Raw genomic sequence first — 14,683 nt, forward strand, 5'->3', positions numbered from 1 at the left:
AATGCACTCTGAATTAACATGAACAAACAATTGAGAATTGTATTTTTAATAACATTAACAAAGATGAATAAATTCTGTAAAAAATATATATTGTTCATTAACAAATATTAACAAAACCATATTTGACGTTAATGAAAGTAAAAAGTTGTAGGTTCTTACGTTTTGTCACTGATGTGAAATCTGTGATGACGTAAGGCAATATTTTAAGTAAATAACTCATATTCATTTCGGTCTGTTTCTCAAACAAAGTTACCGTACAGCTTTAGGAGACTTAGAAAATAACTCAGTCACATAAATAACTTTTTCTGTATTTTTATGGTGCTATTTTTTTGGTCCTATTATTGAAAAACTCTTTGATGTTTTGGTTAAGACAAGAAGGGTAATAAAAGTCATTTTTTGCGCGAACAAACCCTTTAAAAAACGTTTCTAATATTTGTCTGTACAAATGAAGAGTATATGACCAGTAATTATTCAGCAAAGTGACTAGAAGATAGAATATGACTTACCTTCAGTGAAGCTACTGGCAAACACCACAAGCAAAGAAACAAGCAACGGCAAGTGCCAAGCCATGAGGACAGAAGTTACGAGCACTGAAGATTCTCTGTTCACACAGAATGGATGTGTGTCTACCTGCACCTCATACGCATTATAAATACATTCTAACGCTTATGTAAGCACGTACTGATTAACTAAAGGTTAACATAATAAAGGTCGATTTAGACATGAGAAAGTGACAGCTGCTTTCAGTGTGCCCCAAATAAACTGGCCAAACCCCATGATAAAGAAAGAAATATGTCAATAATCTTAGTTTCTTACTGTACGTCACAAAAAAGGGTGCACCCCTAAAAATTAAGATTCCAAAAGGGTTTTTTCACAGTGATTCCATAGAAGAATCACCTTTCAGTGAACCATTTTTAAATGTGGCCTTTTTTTCTTAGTGTGAAGAACATTTTAATGCTTTTTCCACTATTAAGAACCTTTTGTGAAATGGAAAGGTTCCATGGATGTACTTAAAATATGATTTTGTCTCTTATTCCAGGGTTTCTGCAGGTTTTATAAAGGGAAATGTAAGAGTTTTTAATGACCTTCTTAAGACCAAGTAAAGAATAAATTGAACAGAATACAATCTCTATGTGTTGTTTTAGCAACACTTCAGAGTTTGACAATACAACTTACAACAGATGATTTGAATTATGTGGTTACCATTGTGCTGAAGAGTAGCACTTGTGCTCAGGCTGTGAGTGATAACTATAGTAAAGTCAGTACTGACACCAGAATTTTCTTATTTGTTCATTATTGTAAATGATGATGTTTAAACATAAGACAATTGTTTTAACAAAAGTTAACAGTTAACAAAAAAATTGTTGGAACAACATAAGAAAACTTAGTTTGACAAATGTAATGAAGTTCATTTACACATACTAGACTATATAACATACAGTTGTTACGATCTTTATTGTTATTCAGATGCTCAGGACACTGTTTGGCTATTGAAACGAGTAGATGGAGTAATACACCAATGACAGAAAGAATTTGTAGTTATTGTAAACTAACTAATATCTCTGCGATTGAAGATGAGAAGCATTTTTTGTATGACTGTTCTTTGTATATGGATCTGCGTAAGAAATATCTGAGTGATCTCACACTTGTTGGTGATGTTTGTGTTGATGTGTCACAGGTTTGTGAGTCAAAGCATGCATGGAGATTAGCATTGTACATATATCATGGAATGAAAAAAAGAGCATCTGTAATGCTATTGTAACTTTGGAACTATGGGCCGAGAGGCCATGTATTCCTGAAATAAACTACTATATATACTGTACACATACTAGTCTCAATTAATTTGGCTTAAACCAACTAAAATGTGCTGACCCAACTAAACTTATTCAGTTTGTATGAAATAAATTAAATTGTGTGCGAAAACTTTCTTCAATTATGTTAAGTGTGAAGAGTGAAGCTGTCTCAGGCACAACTAGGACGAGAGCACTCGTGTGCCGAGTGTAGAGAGGAGGTCCAGACTATAAAATCTCATGAATGTGTGTGGAGTGGCCCAGCCAGCCGCTTCATATATCTTATGAATAGGTGCACCTGAAAGGAGGGCTCTAGAGGACTCCATGCCTCTGGTAGAGTGTGCCCTCATGGACAAAGGTGAAGGCAAACTGCGCACCTGATAGGCCAGGGAAATAGACTGAACAATCCAGTTGCTCATAATCTGTTGGGTGACCCGAAACACAGCAGCAACTGGTCCGTCTTCCTTCCTCCACTGAGAAGACCTCTGGACATAGATTTTAAGTGCTCTGACAGGGCAGAGCAAATGAAGTCTCCCATATTCCGCCATCACATGAGGTGGGGGATTAAATGCCTACAGAACCGTCAACCTTGCCATATTAGACAGCACCTTAGGGACATAGGTGCAAGATGGCCTTAATTCTCCCAGGAGCAAACTCAAGGCATTGCGGAGATATGGAGAGCGCCTGGAGATCTTCTACCCTCTTAAGAGAGGTAATGGCAAGGAGAAAGACCACCTTAAGTGAGTGACAGGTCCTTGACCCCAGCCAACTCCAGAGGTTTGAAGGGGGCCTCAACCAGCCCTTCGAGAACCACTGCCAGGTCCCATGTGGGAACTCTGGTCCGAGTCGCAGGTCTCATCCTCCAGGCCCAACGGAGGAAACGTACGACAAGCTGATCATCCTGAGGAGTGTGGAAAGCCTCAAGGGCAGCCACGTACACCTTGAGTGTGGACGGGGTAAGACCTGCAGATAAGCGGTCTAAGAGGAACTCCAGCACTAAAGCCACTGGGCAGTTAACTGGGTCCATGCCGCGCTCTCTACACCAAGTGGTGAAAACATTCCACTTTAGGCTTTACAGCTTCTTGGTGGACGGAGCTCTGGAGCGGAGAATGGTATGGACTACCCCTGGTGACAGACCAGCCTCTAAGTACTGTGCCCCCTCAGGGGCCAGACCCATAGCTTCCACAGCTCTGGGCGAGGGTGGAATATTGAGCCCTCTGCCTGCGACAGCGGGTCCCTCCTGATGGGAATCTCCCATGGGGCGTCTGCCAGGAGTGATATCATGTCTGAGACCCATACTCTGGCTGGCCACAACGGAGCTACTAGAAGTAGACTGACCTCATCGTAACAGACCCTCTATAGAACTCCCGGGAGCAGAGCGATCGGGGAAAATGCGTACAGACGCAGCCTCGGCCACACCTGCACCATGGCATCCAACCCAGGGGGGCTGGATGCGTGAGAGAAAACCATAGTGGACAGTGTGTCGTCTCTCGTGTCGCAAACAGATCCACTTCCACTAGTCCGGACCTCTTGCATATCGACTTCACCACGTCGGGGTGAAGTCTCCATTCCCCGGGCCTCAACCCCTGCCTCAACAGGATGTCTGCTCCCCAATTCTGGTCCCCTGGGACATACATTGCCCTGAGAGACAACAGTTTCCCCTGGGACCACAGGAGGATCTGATGTGGCAGTCTGTATAGAGGGTGCAAACTCAGACCCCCCTGCTGGTTTAAATAGGACACCACCGACGTATTGTCTGTTCTCACAAGAACGTGGTGACCTTTGGAAGACCGCCTGGAAGACCGCAAACATCTCTAGGCAGTTTATGTGCCAAGAAGAATGCTGGTCCTGCCAAAGACTTCTTGTAAAGCGGCTGTCCATGACCGCGCTCCAGCCTGAGAGGGATACGTTTGTCGAAACGGCTTTCCGGCGATATGGCGCTCCCAGCACAGGACCTTGAGACAGAAACCAAGGTTTCTTCCACATTGATAGGGAACGAAGGCATCTGCACGTAACCCTTATCATGCAGAATGGATTTTCCCTCAGGGAAAACCCCTTGGTTTTCAACCACCACTGTAGGGCCCTCATGTGCAGCAGGTCAAAAGTATCACATTGGAAGCAGCTGCCATGAGCCCGAACAGTCTCTGAAACTGTTTTTACAGTGATGGCGCAACCTAGCTTTATCCTGGTCACCATGGCCAGGATGGACTCGATACGTGCAGGAGACATTCGTGCCTGCATCGTAGTCGAGTCCCACACCACCCCCAGGAACATAGTCTGCTGGGTGGGTGTCAACACACTCTTTTTCATGTTGAGTCTCAACCCCAAGCTTTGAATGTGGCCAAGGACGACATCTCGATGCCGAACTTCCAGTTCTCGAGACTGAACCAAAATGAGCCAGTAGTCAATGTGGTTTAGCACATGGATGCCCTGGAGCCTCAGCGGGGCCAGGGCTGCATCCACGCACTTGGTGAAAGTACGAGAGGAGAGTGTTAGGCCGAATGGAAGAACCCGATAGTGGTACTCTTCACCCCCGAAAGCGAACCTCAGGAACTTCCTGTGAGATGGAAGGATAGAGACGTGGAAGTTTGCATCCTTTAGATCTATCGTGACAAACCAGTCTTCGGATCTGATTTGACTCACGATAATGGGAATGGTGAGCATCTTGAACCTGAATCTCCTCAGAGAGCGGTTCAGATGTCTTAGATCTAAAATTGGATGCAATGCTCCATCCTTCTTTCGAACTATGAAGTACCGGCTGTAGAACCCTGTCTGGTGGAGAAACATGTTGCATGGCCTCTTTTACCAGCAGCAAGTGAACTTCCTGTTCTAACACCCGACCCTACTCTGGGTCTACTGCAGTATTTTTGCACGAACAAAGGCTGCACCCTCAAGAGCTGACTGTGCATGCCTCGCATCCAAATGGTATCACTCACACCGATCGCGTGTCACCTCCCGGAGTTTAGTGCGGGCAGGAAAACACACGCTTTCAGCTGTGCTTAAACTAACAATTCAAGTTCCTAAGGGACAAACAACACCAAATAGACAGATCACACAATAGAGAGTGCTTGCTGAAGAGCGAAAGCTGTTGTGTGCCGGCGTCTCTGTAGCTTTCGTGTATGCCGTCACACGCAACGTTATCAAGCAACCCCAATAGGATTGGATTAGTTGCATTCTTCAGATGCGTTACGCTAAGAGGCGTTCCCCATAGTGTCGTCATCGACGCAGTGCGAGTTCCCTCGAAACGGAACTGCTTTCTCTGTCATTTTAAATTGTCCTTGACTTAATCAATCCAGAGTTTAATAAACTGATTTCCTGGAGAAAGACTAGAACTTCTTCAGGACTAAATTGAGTCTTAAATCAAACCTACCAGGAGGCAGGTTTAACTTCAGATTAACATTGTGTTTCAAAGAAGAAACTTATTACTTGGACACATACAGCCGTGGTCAGAATTATTGGCACCTTTGGCAAATATGAACAAAAAAATTATAACAACAACAAAATAAAAAAAATCACAAAACCCTAACCTTTCATTTAAGTAAAGCTGGAAATAGGGGGAAATAAAAAAAATTCTCTAATACACATTGGTCATAATTAATGGCACCCTTTAATACCACAATTTATAGACAGCAGCCATATCACCCTGTAGCCCAAGACTGGTTGCCCACTGAAGCTACGCAGGGTTGAGCCTGGTTAGTACCTGGATGGGCAACCTCCTGGAAAAACTAGGTTGCTGCTGGGAGAGGTGTTATTGAGGCCAGCAGGGGGCGCTCACCCTGTGGTCTGTGTGGGTCCTAACGCCCAAATATAGTGACGGGGACACTGTTCTCTCAAAAAGCACAGTCCTTCAGATGAGACATTAAACTGAGGTCCTGACTCTCTGTGGTCATTTAAAAAAATTTAACCCTAGCCAAATTTGCCCATTGGCCTCTGTCCATCATGGCCTCCTAATCATCCCCATATATACTTGTTGGCTTCATCACTCTATCCTCTCCACCAATAAGCTGGTGTGTGGTGGGCGTTCTGGCACAATATGGCTGCTGTCGCATCAACCAGGTGGATGCTGCATATTGGTGGTGGTTAAGGAGATTCCCCCCTACTATGTAAAGCGCTTTGAGTGCAGAGAAAAGTGATAAATAATGAATTATTATTATTATTATTATTCAGTTCAATACTTTTTGCAACCTCCTTTTGCCAAGAGAACAACTCCTGTCACTGAGTCTTCTCCTCATGCCTGATGAGTTTGAGGAACACCTGATATGAGATCAGAGATCACTCCTTCATACAGAATCCCTCCAGATCCTCCAGAACTTTTCAATAGATTTCAGGTCAGGGGACTGGGATGGCCATGTTAAAACCTTAATTTTGTGTTCAGTTACACTTTTTTTTTTACATTTTTACATTTATTTTATTGTTGTTATTATTATTGTTATTGTTATCTTTTATACCTTTATGAATTTACAGATAAAATAAACTAGTTTTGGTGGGGGGGATGTCATAATACAGAAGGGAACAGACAGGTGAGTTATATGAAATGGGTTTTATTGTAAAGCAGAGGGTAGAGACAACAGCGGGAACCAGGCGATGGTGAGTGGATGGTGACTGAAGCTTGTTGGTGGTGACTTAGCTGGCTGTAGACTGATGTTGGGTTTCTGTGCAGATGGTGCTGAGCTGAGATGTCCGGTGAACTGGAACTGCACGAGAGATGAAGCACAGACAGGGGACAGGGGACAGGTAGGTAGTCTGTACGTCGTAATAGCAGAGACGAGACCAGACACAGACATATGTAGTGAGGGGTGATGAGGGAATGCAGGTGCAGCGATTGGGTGATGATTGGTGATTGGGTGATGATTGGTGCTGTGATAGTATTGCTGACTCTGTGACAGGGGTTGGGGGTGGCTTTTAATAGGTACTAATGGAGGACGGGCGACGACAGACAGCCAAAACTTCTGTTAACTTTATTAACATGAACACTAGTACCATAACACTAAATATATGTTCCACACATATTCTATGCATTCTAATGCTACCGTGTAGAACCTAATACTACAATTCAACATTAGACGGCCCTGACATTGGGTGAGGGACACTCTGGGTTAGTGTACAATTAATCAGAAAAGAAAGTGGTCTGTGGAAACATGGAGTTTACTTTTTATACCCATATAAACTTACAGATAAAATAAATTAGTTTTGAGAATGGGGCTTTTATTTTGTAATTCAACATCAGACTGTTATTTTGAAATTATTTTGAAACTGCGTTTAATATTACTCAACATATAAAGTTATTTTTACGTTATCAGGAAATATTTTTTCATTTTTCTATTAAAGCAGGTCCTTCCTCAGAGGAATGTGCCAGGGAGGGGCAGCCATGAGGAGCAAGAGTTCTGGAAACAAGGTCCAGTTGGGCCAATATGGGGCAACTAGCAAGACCTGCTCCTCGTCCTCCCTGACTTTGCACAGTGTCTGTGCAAGAAGGCTCACTGGGGGAAATACATACTTGCGTAGGCCCCTGGGCCAGCTGTGTGTCAGCGCATCCATGCATCCATGCATCCATGCTGGACCACGTAGGGAAGGAGTCGCCTCTCTCCCGGAAACACAGGCTGGTGTGAGAGCTCGTCGGCTGCACGATTCAGCGGGCCAAGGATGTGAATGGCACGAAGCGACCTCAGATGCTTCTGACTCCATAGAAGGAGATGGTGGGTGAGTTGTGTCACATTTGAGAGTATGAGACCACCCTGACAGTTGATGTCAGGGTGGTAGGGAGGCAGCATCCTGGCCGTCGGGGCCGTCGTCTGTTTCTGTGCAGTGGAGAACTGTTGTGTGAAGTTCTCCACCGAGTCGCCGAAAAGACCGGCATGGGAGATAGGGGAGTCCAAGATCAATATTTATCGGCCTCCCACATATCAGCCAGGTATTGGCGTGCAGGGAGGAGGCAGCCTGTCTAGCGGCTCTGGATGGATGATGCGAAACACCCCTCCAGGAAGTGCTTTTAGGACACAACTGCATCACAACAGCGTGCTCCACTGGTAGAATGTCCATGTACCCTTTGGCCTCTCCTCCATCGAGGGTAGCAAGGGTGGATGAGGTACCAGATCGGTTTCAGGGAGAAAAAGGTGTCTTCCACGATCTGGTAATTTCATCAAGCCAAGAAACCAATCATCCAACCTTGAGGGTTGAGGACACGGTGGAGGCCTCCACTCGAGCCCGACACTTTCGGCGGCCCGAGAAACCATAGCCGTCAGCTCCGGGTCAGGCTCGGAACACGCTACTTTCCCCGAAGGGGGCAACGCAGCCAAGTCTTCATCCCCAGAGGAAACTAGCTCACTCCGATGCAGCAATCGACATCTGGTCGTCGGGGGGAGCCCCGAATGAAAGACCGACCCCCATGAGAAGGACCTGCACGCTCACTAGGAAGCTCCACTGGTTGTGGTGTGTTAAAGGAGTGAGGGGCCCATGGAGATTGCCTCGGCGGGGAAGCCCTCACTGTGATCCTCAAGTCATCCAGGCTATTCGCCGAAGTAGCCCTTTTCTGGCCAGAAGAGGAACTAGATCGGGGTATAGGTGAGGGGACCCCACCTCTCTTGAGGTATTGGAGCCTCGACTGTAACACCGAGATGGTCATCCACGAACGCAGCCTTAGCGTGTTGAATGCCCAAACACGTGAGACAGTGCTCGTGACCGTAAGCCGGCGCCAAACATACGGGTTTGTGTGTTTTACACGGGTTAACACACAAGCTTTTGTTATTGTGAAGCTGAAGAGATTGCGGCTGTAAAGATCGCGGCACCTGCTGTCGCGCCATAACACCAACACCAGGACAAAGGGCTTCTTCCTAAAGAACGCTCGTCTTTGTAGCACACTCTCAGGAGACTGGAACAGACCATAAAAGCACTGCTCGGTTCCGAAGCAAAAGCCAAATGTGCATTGCATCCGCTTCCTTATTTATACTCGCGTTGCGGAGCGGAGCGCGAGATGCAAATCTCACATGCCAATCTTCATTGGCTCGTTTAGTTTACACTCGAAGGTGATTGGGCTCTCAGGCGAGATCCCAATACGTCTGTGATGTCGACGTTATGTCGAACGTGACCGACTGAAAGGGAACTTTTGTGCACATTCATGCGAGTTTGATTTTGGTCCCTGTTTGTAAATCAACATCACTTTAACTATGCGATCACAGCTACATGCTAAGAAAGAGTTTTCTTTCTGTGGCCACAAAAACTATCCTTTCTGAGAGTTGATAGACGATCAATATCAAGTGTTCGCTGGATGAACACAATAATTGATTGTAATATTAATTCAGCTACATCAAGTTAATTCGAATAACTGATCTAAAAATTTTGAATTACTCATATTTCCATTTTGAGCTTATTTGCCACACACATTCATTATTGACAGGCACACTGACTGAATAATGCAGAATTAAATAAAGTGGGAGATTGCTTTTATTTTGAAATGAGTTTTCTATATGCTAGGACCAAAATGCAGTAGCTTATACATGTGCGTACAGTAAAACCGTTCGGTGGCTAGAATGGCCGTTTTGTTCAAAGGCTGGAAAGATGACTATGACTAGTTTAAATCTTCCGAATTCTATATGAATGTCAAGGGCAATGTTGGTCAGACATTTAGTTGGGCTTATTGAATAATGCCACGATGTTTTACATGCACAAATGGTCAAAATCATCATCAGTATGTGAATAAACTGTTTCCATCACCTTAATGCAAATTTTAACTGAGAGTTATGTTAATTCTGAGAGTATATTCACATATCAGCCATTTCAATACAGGATGTCTTATGTAGATTTTGTAATGTAATGTGTAATAAAAAACAACTGATATACTTTTTTAAAGACATTATGCATTTATTATGAGGGATACATGTAATACATCATGTACTGTGTTCCAGAGACACAATTAGATGTCCATTGTTGATGTCACAGTCACCAAGGCAAATAGCTCTGTCGGACAAAAACAGAGATACAACTGAACTGTTAGGAAAGCAATACATTCTGAGCAGTCACAACCCCATAAGATCAATAAATCCCATTAATATTTTGTTTATCTTTTTACCTGGTAACGCTCCCATGTCTGGATTTCACGGTAGAGAGTGTTTCCTGGGCATTCTGTGGAATCGGCTTGCCTGTGTCCATACAAGGAGTAAGATGAAGACAGTCGACCTCCGTTCACAGCACAGCTTGTGAAGTCGTACCGCACCATGTTAATCGCACTCCTGGAGGGGAGGGTGGAGGTATAATCTCCAATGAAGCAGACGCCATAGCCTCTGGAGTTGTACCCGTAAGTGTGGGCACCCACCCAATTCCAACCGCGGCCTTCGTACAAGTTTCCATCAGAGCCTGCAACAAAACTTCAGGGGGAAGAACAAGAAATTCAATTGCAAACAATCAGTACAGAAAAGAAGTTCAAAGGGCTTTATGGTACAGAATGATATCTTAAATTATTTTACTACCCATTGGGACTTTCCTAACCTGTATCCAATGTCAGACCATCCATTGCTTTGCTGGTGGTAGCGCTGCATGGACCGCATCTCACTGGCACATTGCTCAAAGGTGGTGCAAGGACTGGAGGGTCGATATGTGTGGTGGATGAAAAGGTACGGCACAGGGAGAGACAGGTAGGAGGGAGAACCGATGTAAGATGCAGCCCCCCATTGAGACCTCGTAATGATTTTGGGACAAACTTGGCAGGGGAAAAAAAGCAATATGAGAACACAAAATTGCTATTGACAGATTGCTAATTTGTCACAAATAAAGTGGTTTACTTGGTAGTGCATTAATGGTATTATTAAAAATATTATATAAGAATTAAAGAATATAAAATGTAATAGTTAAAACAGTAAAATAAATAAGTCAGCTTTAAATGTACAATTAAAAACAAAAGTAGTATATATGATAGTATACTATATATATTTAGTAGGAAAATAGATTTCAAATATTTTTATAATTAAATAAAACAGTCTATGTTAACATCAGTAATAAATTGATTTACTAACTCAAATTATATTCAGAATGATCTAAAGTTACAGCAAAAAAAGATTGTAAAATGACCGTTCAAATTGTTAAATACATAATTAAGTCAGCTTAAAATGTATGAAAAAAATTATTTAAAAGCTTTAATTGTATGAAGCTTTTTAGTTAAAATTGTTATATTTACTTAGAAATTTATTTTTATAAATGTATATTTAAAACATTTTAACAGAAAAAGATTTAAAATGCTAAAATAGAGTAATCTAAAAAAATTGTTTAAAAATAGAAGAAAAAATAATATTTTTTTCTAAATATATATTTAAAATATACATTTTTACAACTAATCAGTATACAATGGTTAACATCAGTAATAAAGAAATAAATGAATAGGTTTAATTACCCGCATACACATGGACAAATTGCTCAAACCCCTCGTTCACGACATCATCCAGCCTCTTCCTGTCAGACTCATTTAAGTTACGACGAACTGTTAGAGCCTGAACCACTTGGCTTTTCAGCAAAGAGAAGCTGACGACCTTTTTAAAGTTCATCCGTCGATTTTGACTAATCAGACGAGGTGCTGCGTCCAACCCTGCGGCATCAAGCTGGTGGCTGTAGTAACTCTTCAGCAAGTCACTCAGTGAAAGCTCACGAAGGTTAGATGTGGCAACTTCCGACCCGAGAATGAACCCGTCCATTCCTCCGGTTATTAGGGCGTCTGTTGCCAAGGAGGGCAAACCAGAGAGAGTGTACACCTTTGGGGATTTAATGCTATCCCAAAAACCTTTAGTGCCCAGAGGAGCGCTGGACTGCTCATTGTGGGCATGATGGACCAAAGAGGCAACCAGGTTCTCGGTCAAGGTTAAAGGGTACAGGCCTTGGATGGTCGACTGCAGCCCAGCCTCAAGTCCGAGGAGCATTGGGGCCAACGCCACATTTGAACCATCTAAAGTCAGAACTACACCTTCCTCCTCACCCAAGTGTGTTATGCTATGATTAATGACATTGCTTAAGAATGAAATGACGGATGGTTCAGTTGCAAGGTCGTGTGCATCACTGAGGTCGCCGAGGTGACGCTTGATGAGGTCAGTTTCAAAGCCAGCAGCCTTACGTAAACCTTTGACCACATCGAGTATCTGAAGTCCTGGATTCTCTGCTTCAATTCTCTCCACAGCACTGATGAAGTCATCCATGCGCCTTGTGGTGGTCACTAATGAAACAAATAAAGAAAACATGGACATTTTAAATAGTAATAATGCAACCACAGCTATTAAAGGAGTCAAATAACAAGGAATCAAACATCTAGAATTCATTGTTCTGTGAGTTTCAGAAGTTCACATTAGCTAATGCACTCTGAATTAACATGAACAAACAATTGAGAATTGTATTTTTAATAACATTAACAAAGATGAATAAATTCTGTAAAAAATATATATTGTTCATTAACAAATATTAACAAAACCATATTTGACGTTAATGAAAGTAAAAAGTTGTAGGTTCTTACGTTTTGTCACTGATGTGAAATCTGTGATGACGTAAGGCAATATTTTAAGTAAATAACTCATATTCATTTCGGTCTGTTTCTCAAACAAAGTTACCGTACAGCTTTAGGAGACTTAGAAAATAACTCAGTCACATAAATAACTTTTACTGTATTTTTAAGGTGCTATTATTGAAAAACTCTTTGATGTTTTGGTTTGGTTCATGACGAAAGAACGTCTTCTGTTTGGAAAGACAAGAAGGGTAATAAAAGTAATTTTTTGAGCGAACAAACCCTTTAAAAAACTTTTCTAATATTTGTCTGTACACCAAATGAAGAGTATATGACCAGTAATTATTCAGCAAAGTGACTAGAAGATAGAATATGACTTACCTTCAGTGAAGCCACTGGCAAACACCACAAGCAAAGAAACAAGCAACGGCAAGTGCCAAGCCATGAGGACAGAAGTTACGAGCACTGAAGATTCTCTGTTCACACAGAATGGATGTGTGTCTACCTGCACCTCATACGCATTATAAATACATTCTAACGCTTATGTAAGCACGTACTGATTAACTGCGTTCCATAAATGTCAATTTAGGTTTGAGAAAGTGACAGCTGCTTTTAGTGTGCCCAAAATAAACTGGCCAAAACCCATGATAAAGAAAGAAATACGTCAAGAATCTTGACAAGACATCACAAAAAAAAGGTGTATTATTCACTCTTAAAAATTAAGATTCCAAAAGGGTGTTTCACAGTGATTCCATAAAGAACCATCTTGGGTTCCAGAAAGAACCTTTCAATGAACCGTTCTTAAATGAGCCCCTTTTTCCTCAGTGTGAAGAACATTTTAATACTTTTTCCACTATTAAGAACTTTTTGTGGAATGGAAAGGTTCAATGGATGCACTTAAAATATGATTTTTGCCTCTTATTCCAGGGTTTCTGCAGGTTTTAAAAATGGAAAATTCAAGAGTTTATAAAGACCTTCTTTCTTTCTTCAATGTCTATGTGTTGTATTATCAACACTTCAGAGTTTGACTAAACAACTTTTTTATTCATTTTACAAAAACAGTAGCTTGAACTCTGTTCCCTAACACTAGAGCATGGAAATAACTTTTACTGAACCTTCTGATCACACTGCAAAGTGTTGTTCTCCATCAGTATTTTTGTCTTTTTTTCCAGTGCACGTCTAAAGATTATAGCATAACATAAAAATTAAGTCTTGTGTTCTGTGAAATTGATCAAAATAAAGCGAGTTTGTGATTAAAACAAGAACAAATATCTGCCAATGGGCTAATAAAAATCAACTTAATTCAAAGGGAAGTTTTCATAAGTCACTGACAGATATTTATTCTTGGTTTAAGCGTAAACACATTTCATTCTGTTCATTTTTTCAAGACTTAATTTTACATTTGCATCTCAAGTAAATTAATCTTGATTTAAGAATGCTTAGATGTTTGAACTGTGGAAAACAGGACAAAAATACTGAGGAAGATATACATTTTTTACAATACACGTAACATTTAATGAATGACATGATTTTAAGACTTTCTGCTCTGATTTAAGACTTCTTTAAGGCGTTATTTTATGTGTTTTTTTGGTCAAGGAAAAGACATTTTAGTGTTTCATGTTCAGTTATGTTGGACATTAGAGGAGTTTCTGTAATGTTTCTGTATTATGTGATTACCATTGTGCTGAAGAGTAGCACTTGTGCTCAGGCTGTGAGTGATAACTATAGTAAAGTCAGTACTGACACCAGAATTTTCTTATTTGTTCATTATTGTAAATAATGATGAATGAAACTGCATGTTTATTTAGTTAATTTACACATACTAGACTCAATTAATTTGGCTTAAACCAACTAAAATGTTCTGACCCAACTACGTTTATTTAGTTTGAAATAAATAAATTAAATTGTGTGAAAAAACTTTCTTCAACTGAGTCATGAAAGTGTAATAAATTCATTTCTTCACTGAATCCTCGATGCCAGTAAAGAACCTTTATTTTTAAGTCTGTGGTATGAGATAATCTGATTTAGTTTTACATACATTCAGACACATTAATCAGAGTCTTATGAATAATGAATCAATGCTAAAACCCCCATTTTAACCTTTCCTTATGTAGAAAAGTGTTTTCTTATTGCTAATAATCTTTCAGATCATTCTAGCAAAAAACAAACATACATTAGTTCTTGTTGGGAATGACTGGAAACTGTGGATAGATAAAGCTTCCATTTTGGTCTTACTCGATATCAAATCTTCATTTGAGACAGTTTATCACAAGGTCATTATAATTCACCAAATAGGAAACTGGTTAGGTTTTCCAAGGACATTTTTTAAAGTTTAAATCAGGTGTGTCCAAACTCGGTCCTGCAGAGTTAGGCTCCAACTTTAGCCTCAACACTCCTGTCTAGAAGTTTCTAGTACGCCTAT

At 41.4% G+C, this 14,683-nt stretch overlaps 1 protein-coding gene across 1 annotated transcript; it reads right to left on the reverse strand.

The window, feature by feature from the left end:
* Positions 1–9,633: 9,633 nt before the first annotated feature.
* Positions 9,634–12,761, reverse strand: pglyrp6 (peptidoglycan recognition protein 6). Its single transcript, XM_084384944.1, has 5 exons — positions 12,643–12,761; positions 11,170–11,979; positions 10,272–10,482; positions 9,856–10,150; positions 9,634–9,743 (listed from the first exon to the last, which is right to left on the reverse strand). Exons 1-5 carry the CDS (start codon positions 12,704–12,706, stop codon positions 9,726–9,728), a joined length of 1,398 nt encoding a protein of 465 aa, XP_084241070.1. The 5' UTR covers positions 12,707–12,761; the 3' UTR covers positions 9,634–9,725.
* Between the last annotated feature and the right edge of the window lie 1,922 nt (positions 12,762–14,683).

The sequence above is a fragment of the Rutilus rutilus genome, assembly GCF_951802725.1.
Source record: "Rutilus rutilus genome assembly, chromosome: 1".
In the NCBI taxonomy this organism is placed as follows: domain Eukaryota; kingdom Metazoa; phylum Chordata; class Actinopteri; order Cypriniformes; family Leuciscidae; genus Rutilus; species Rutilus rutilus.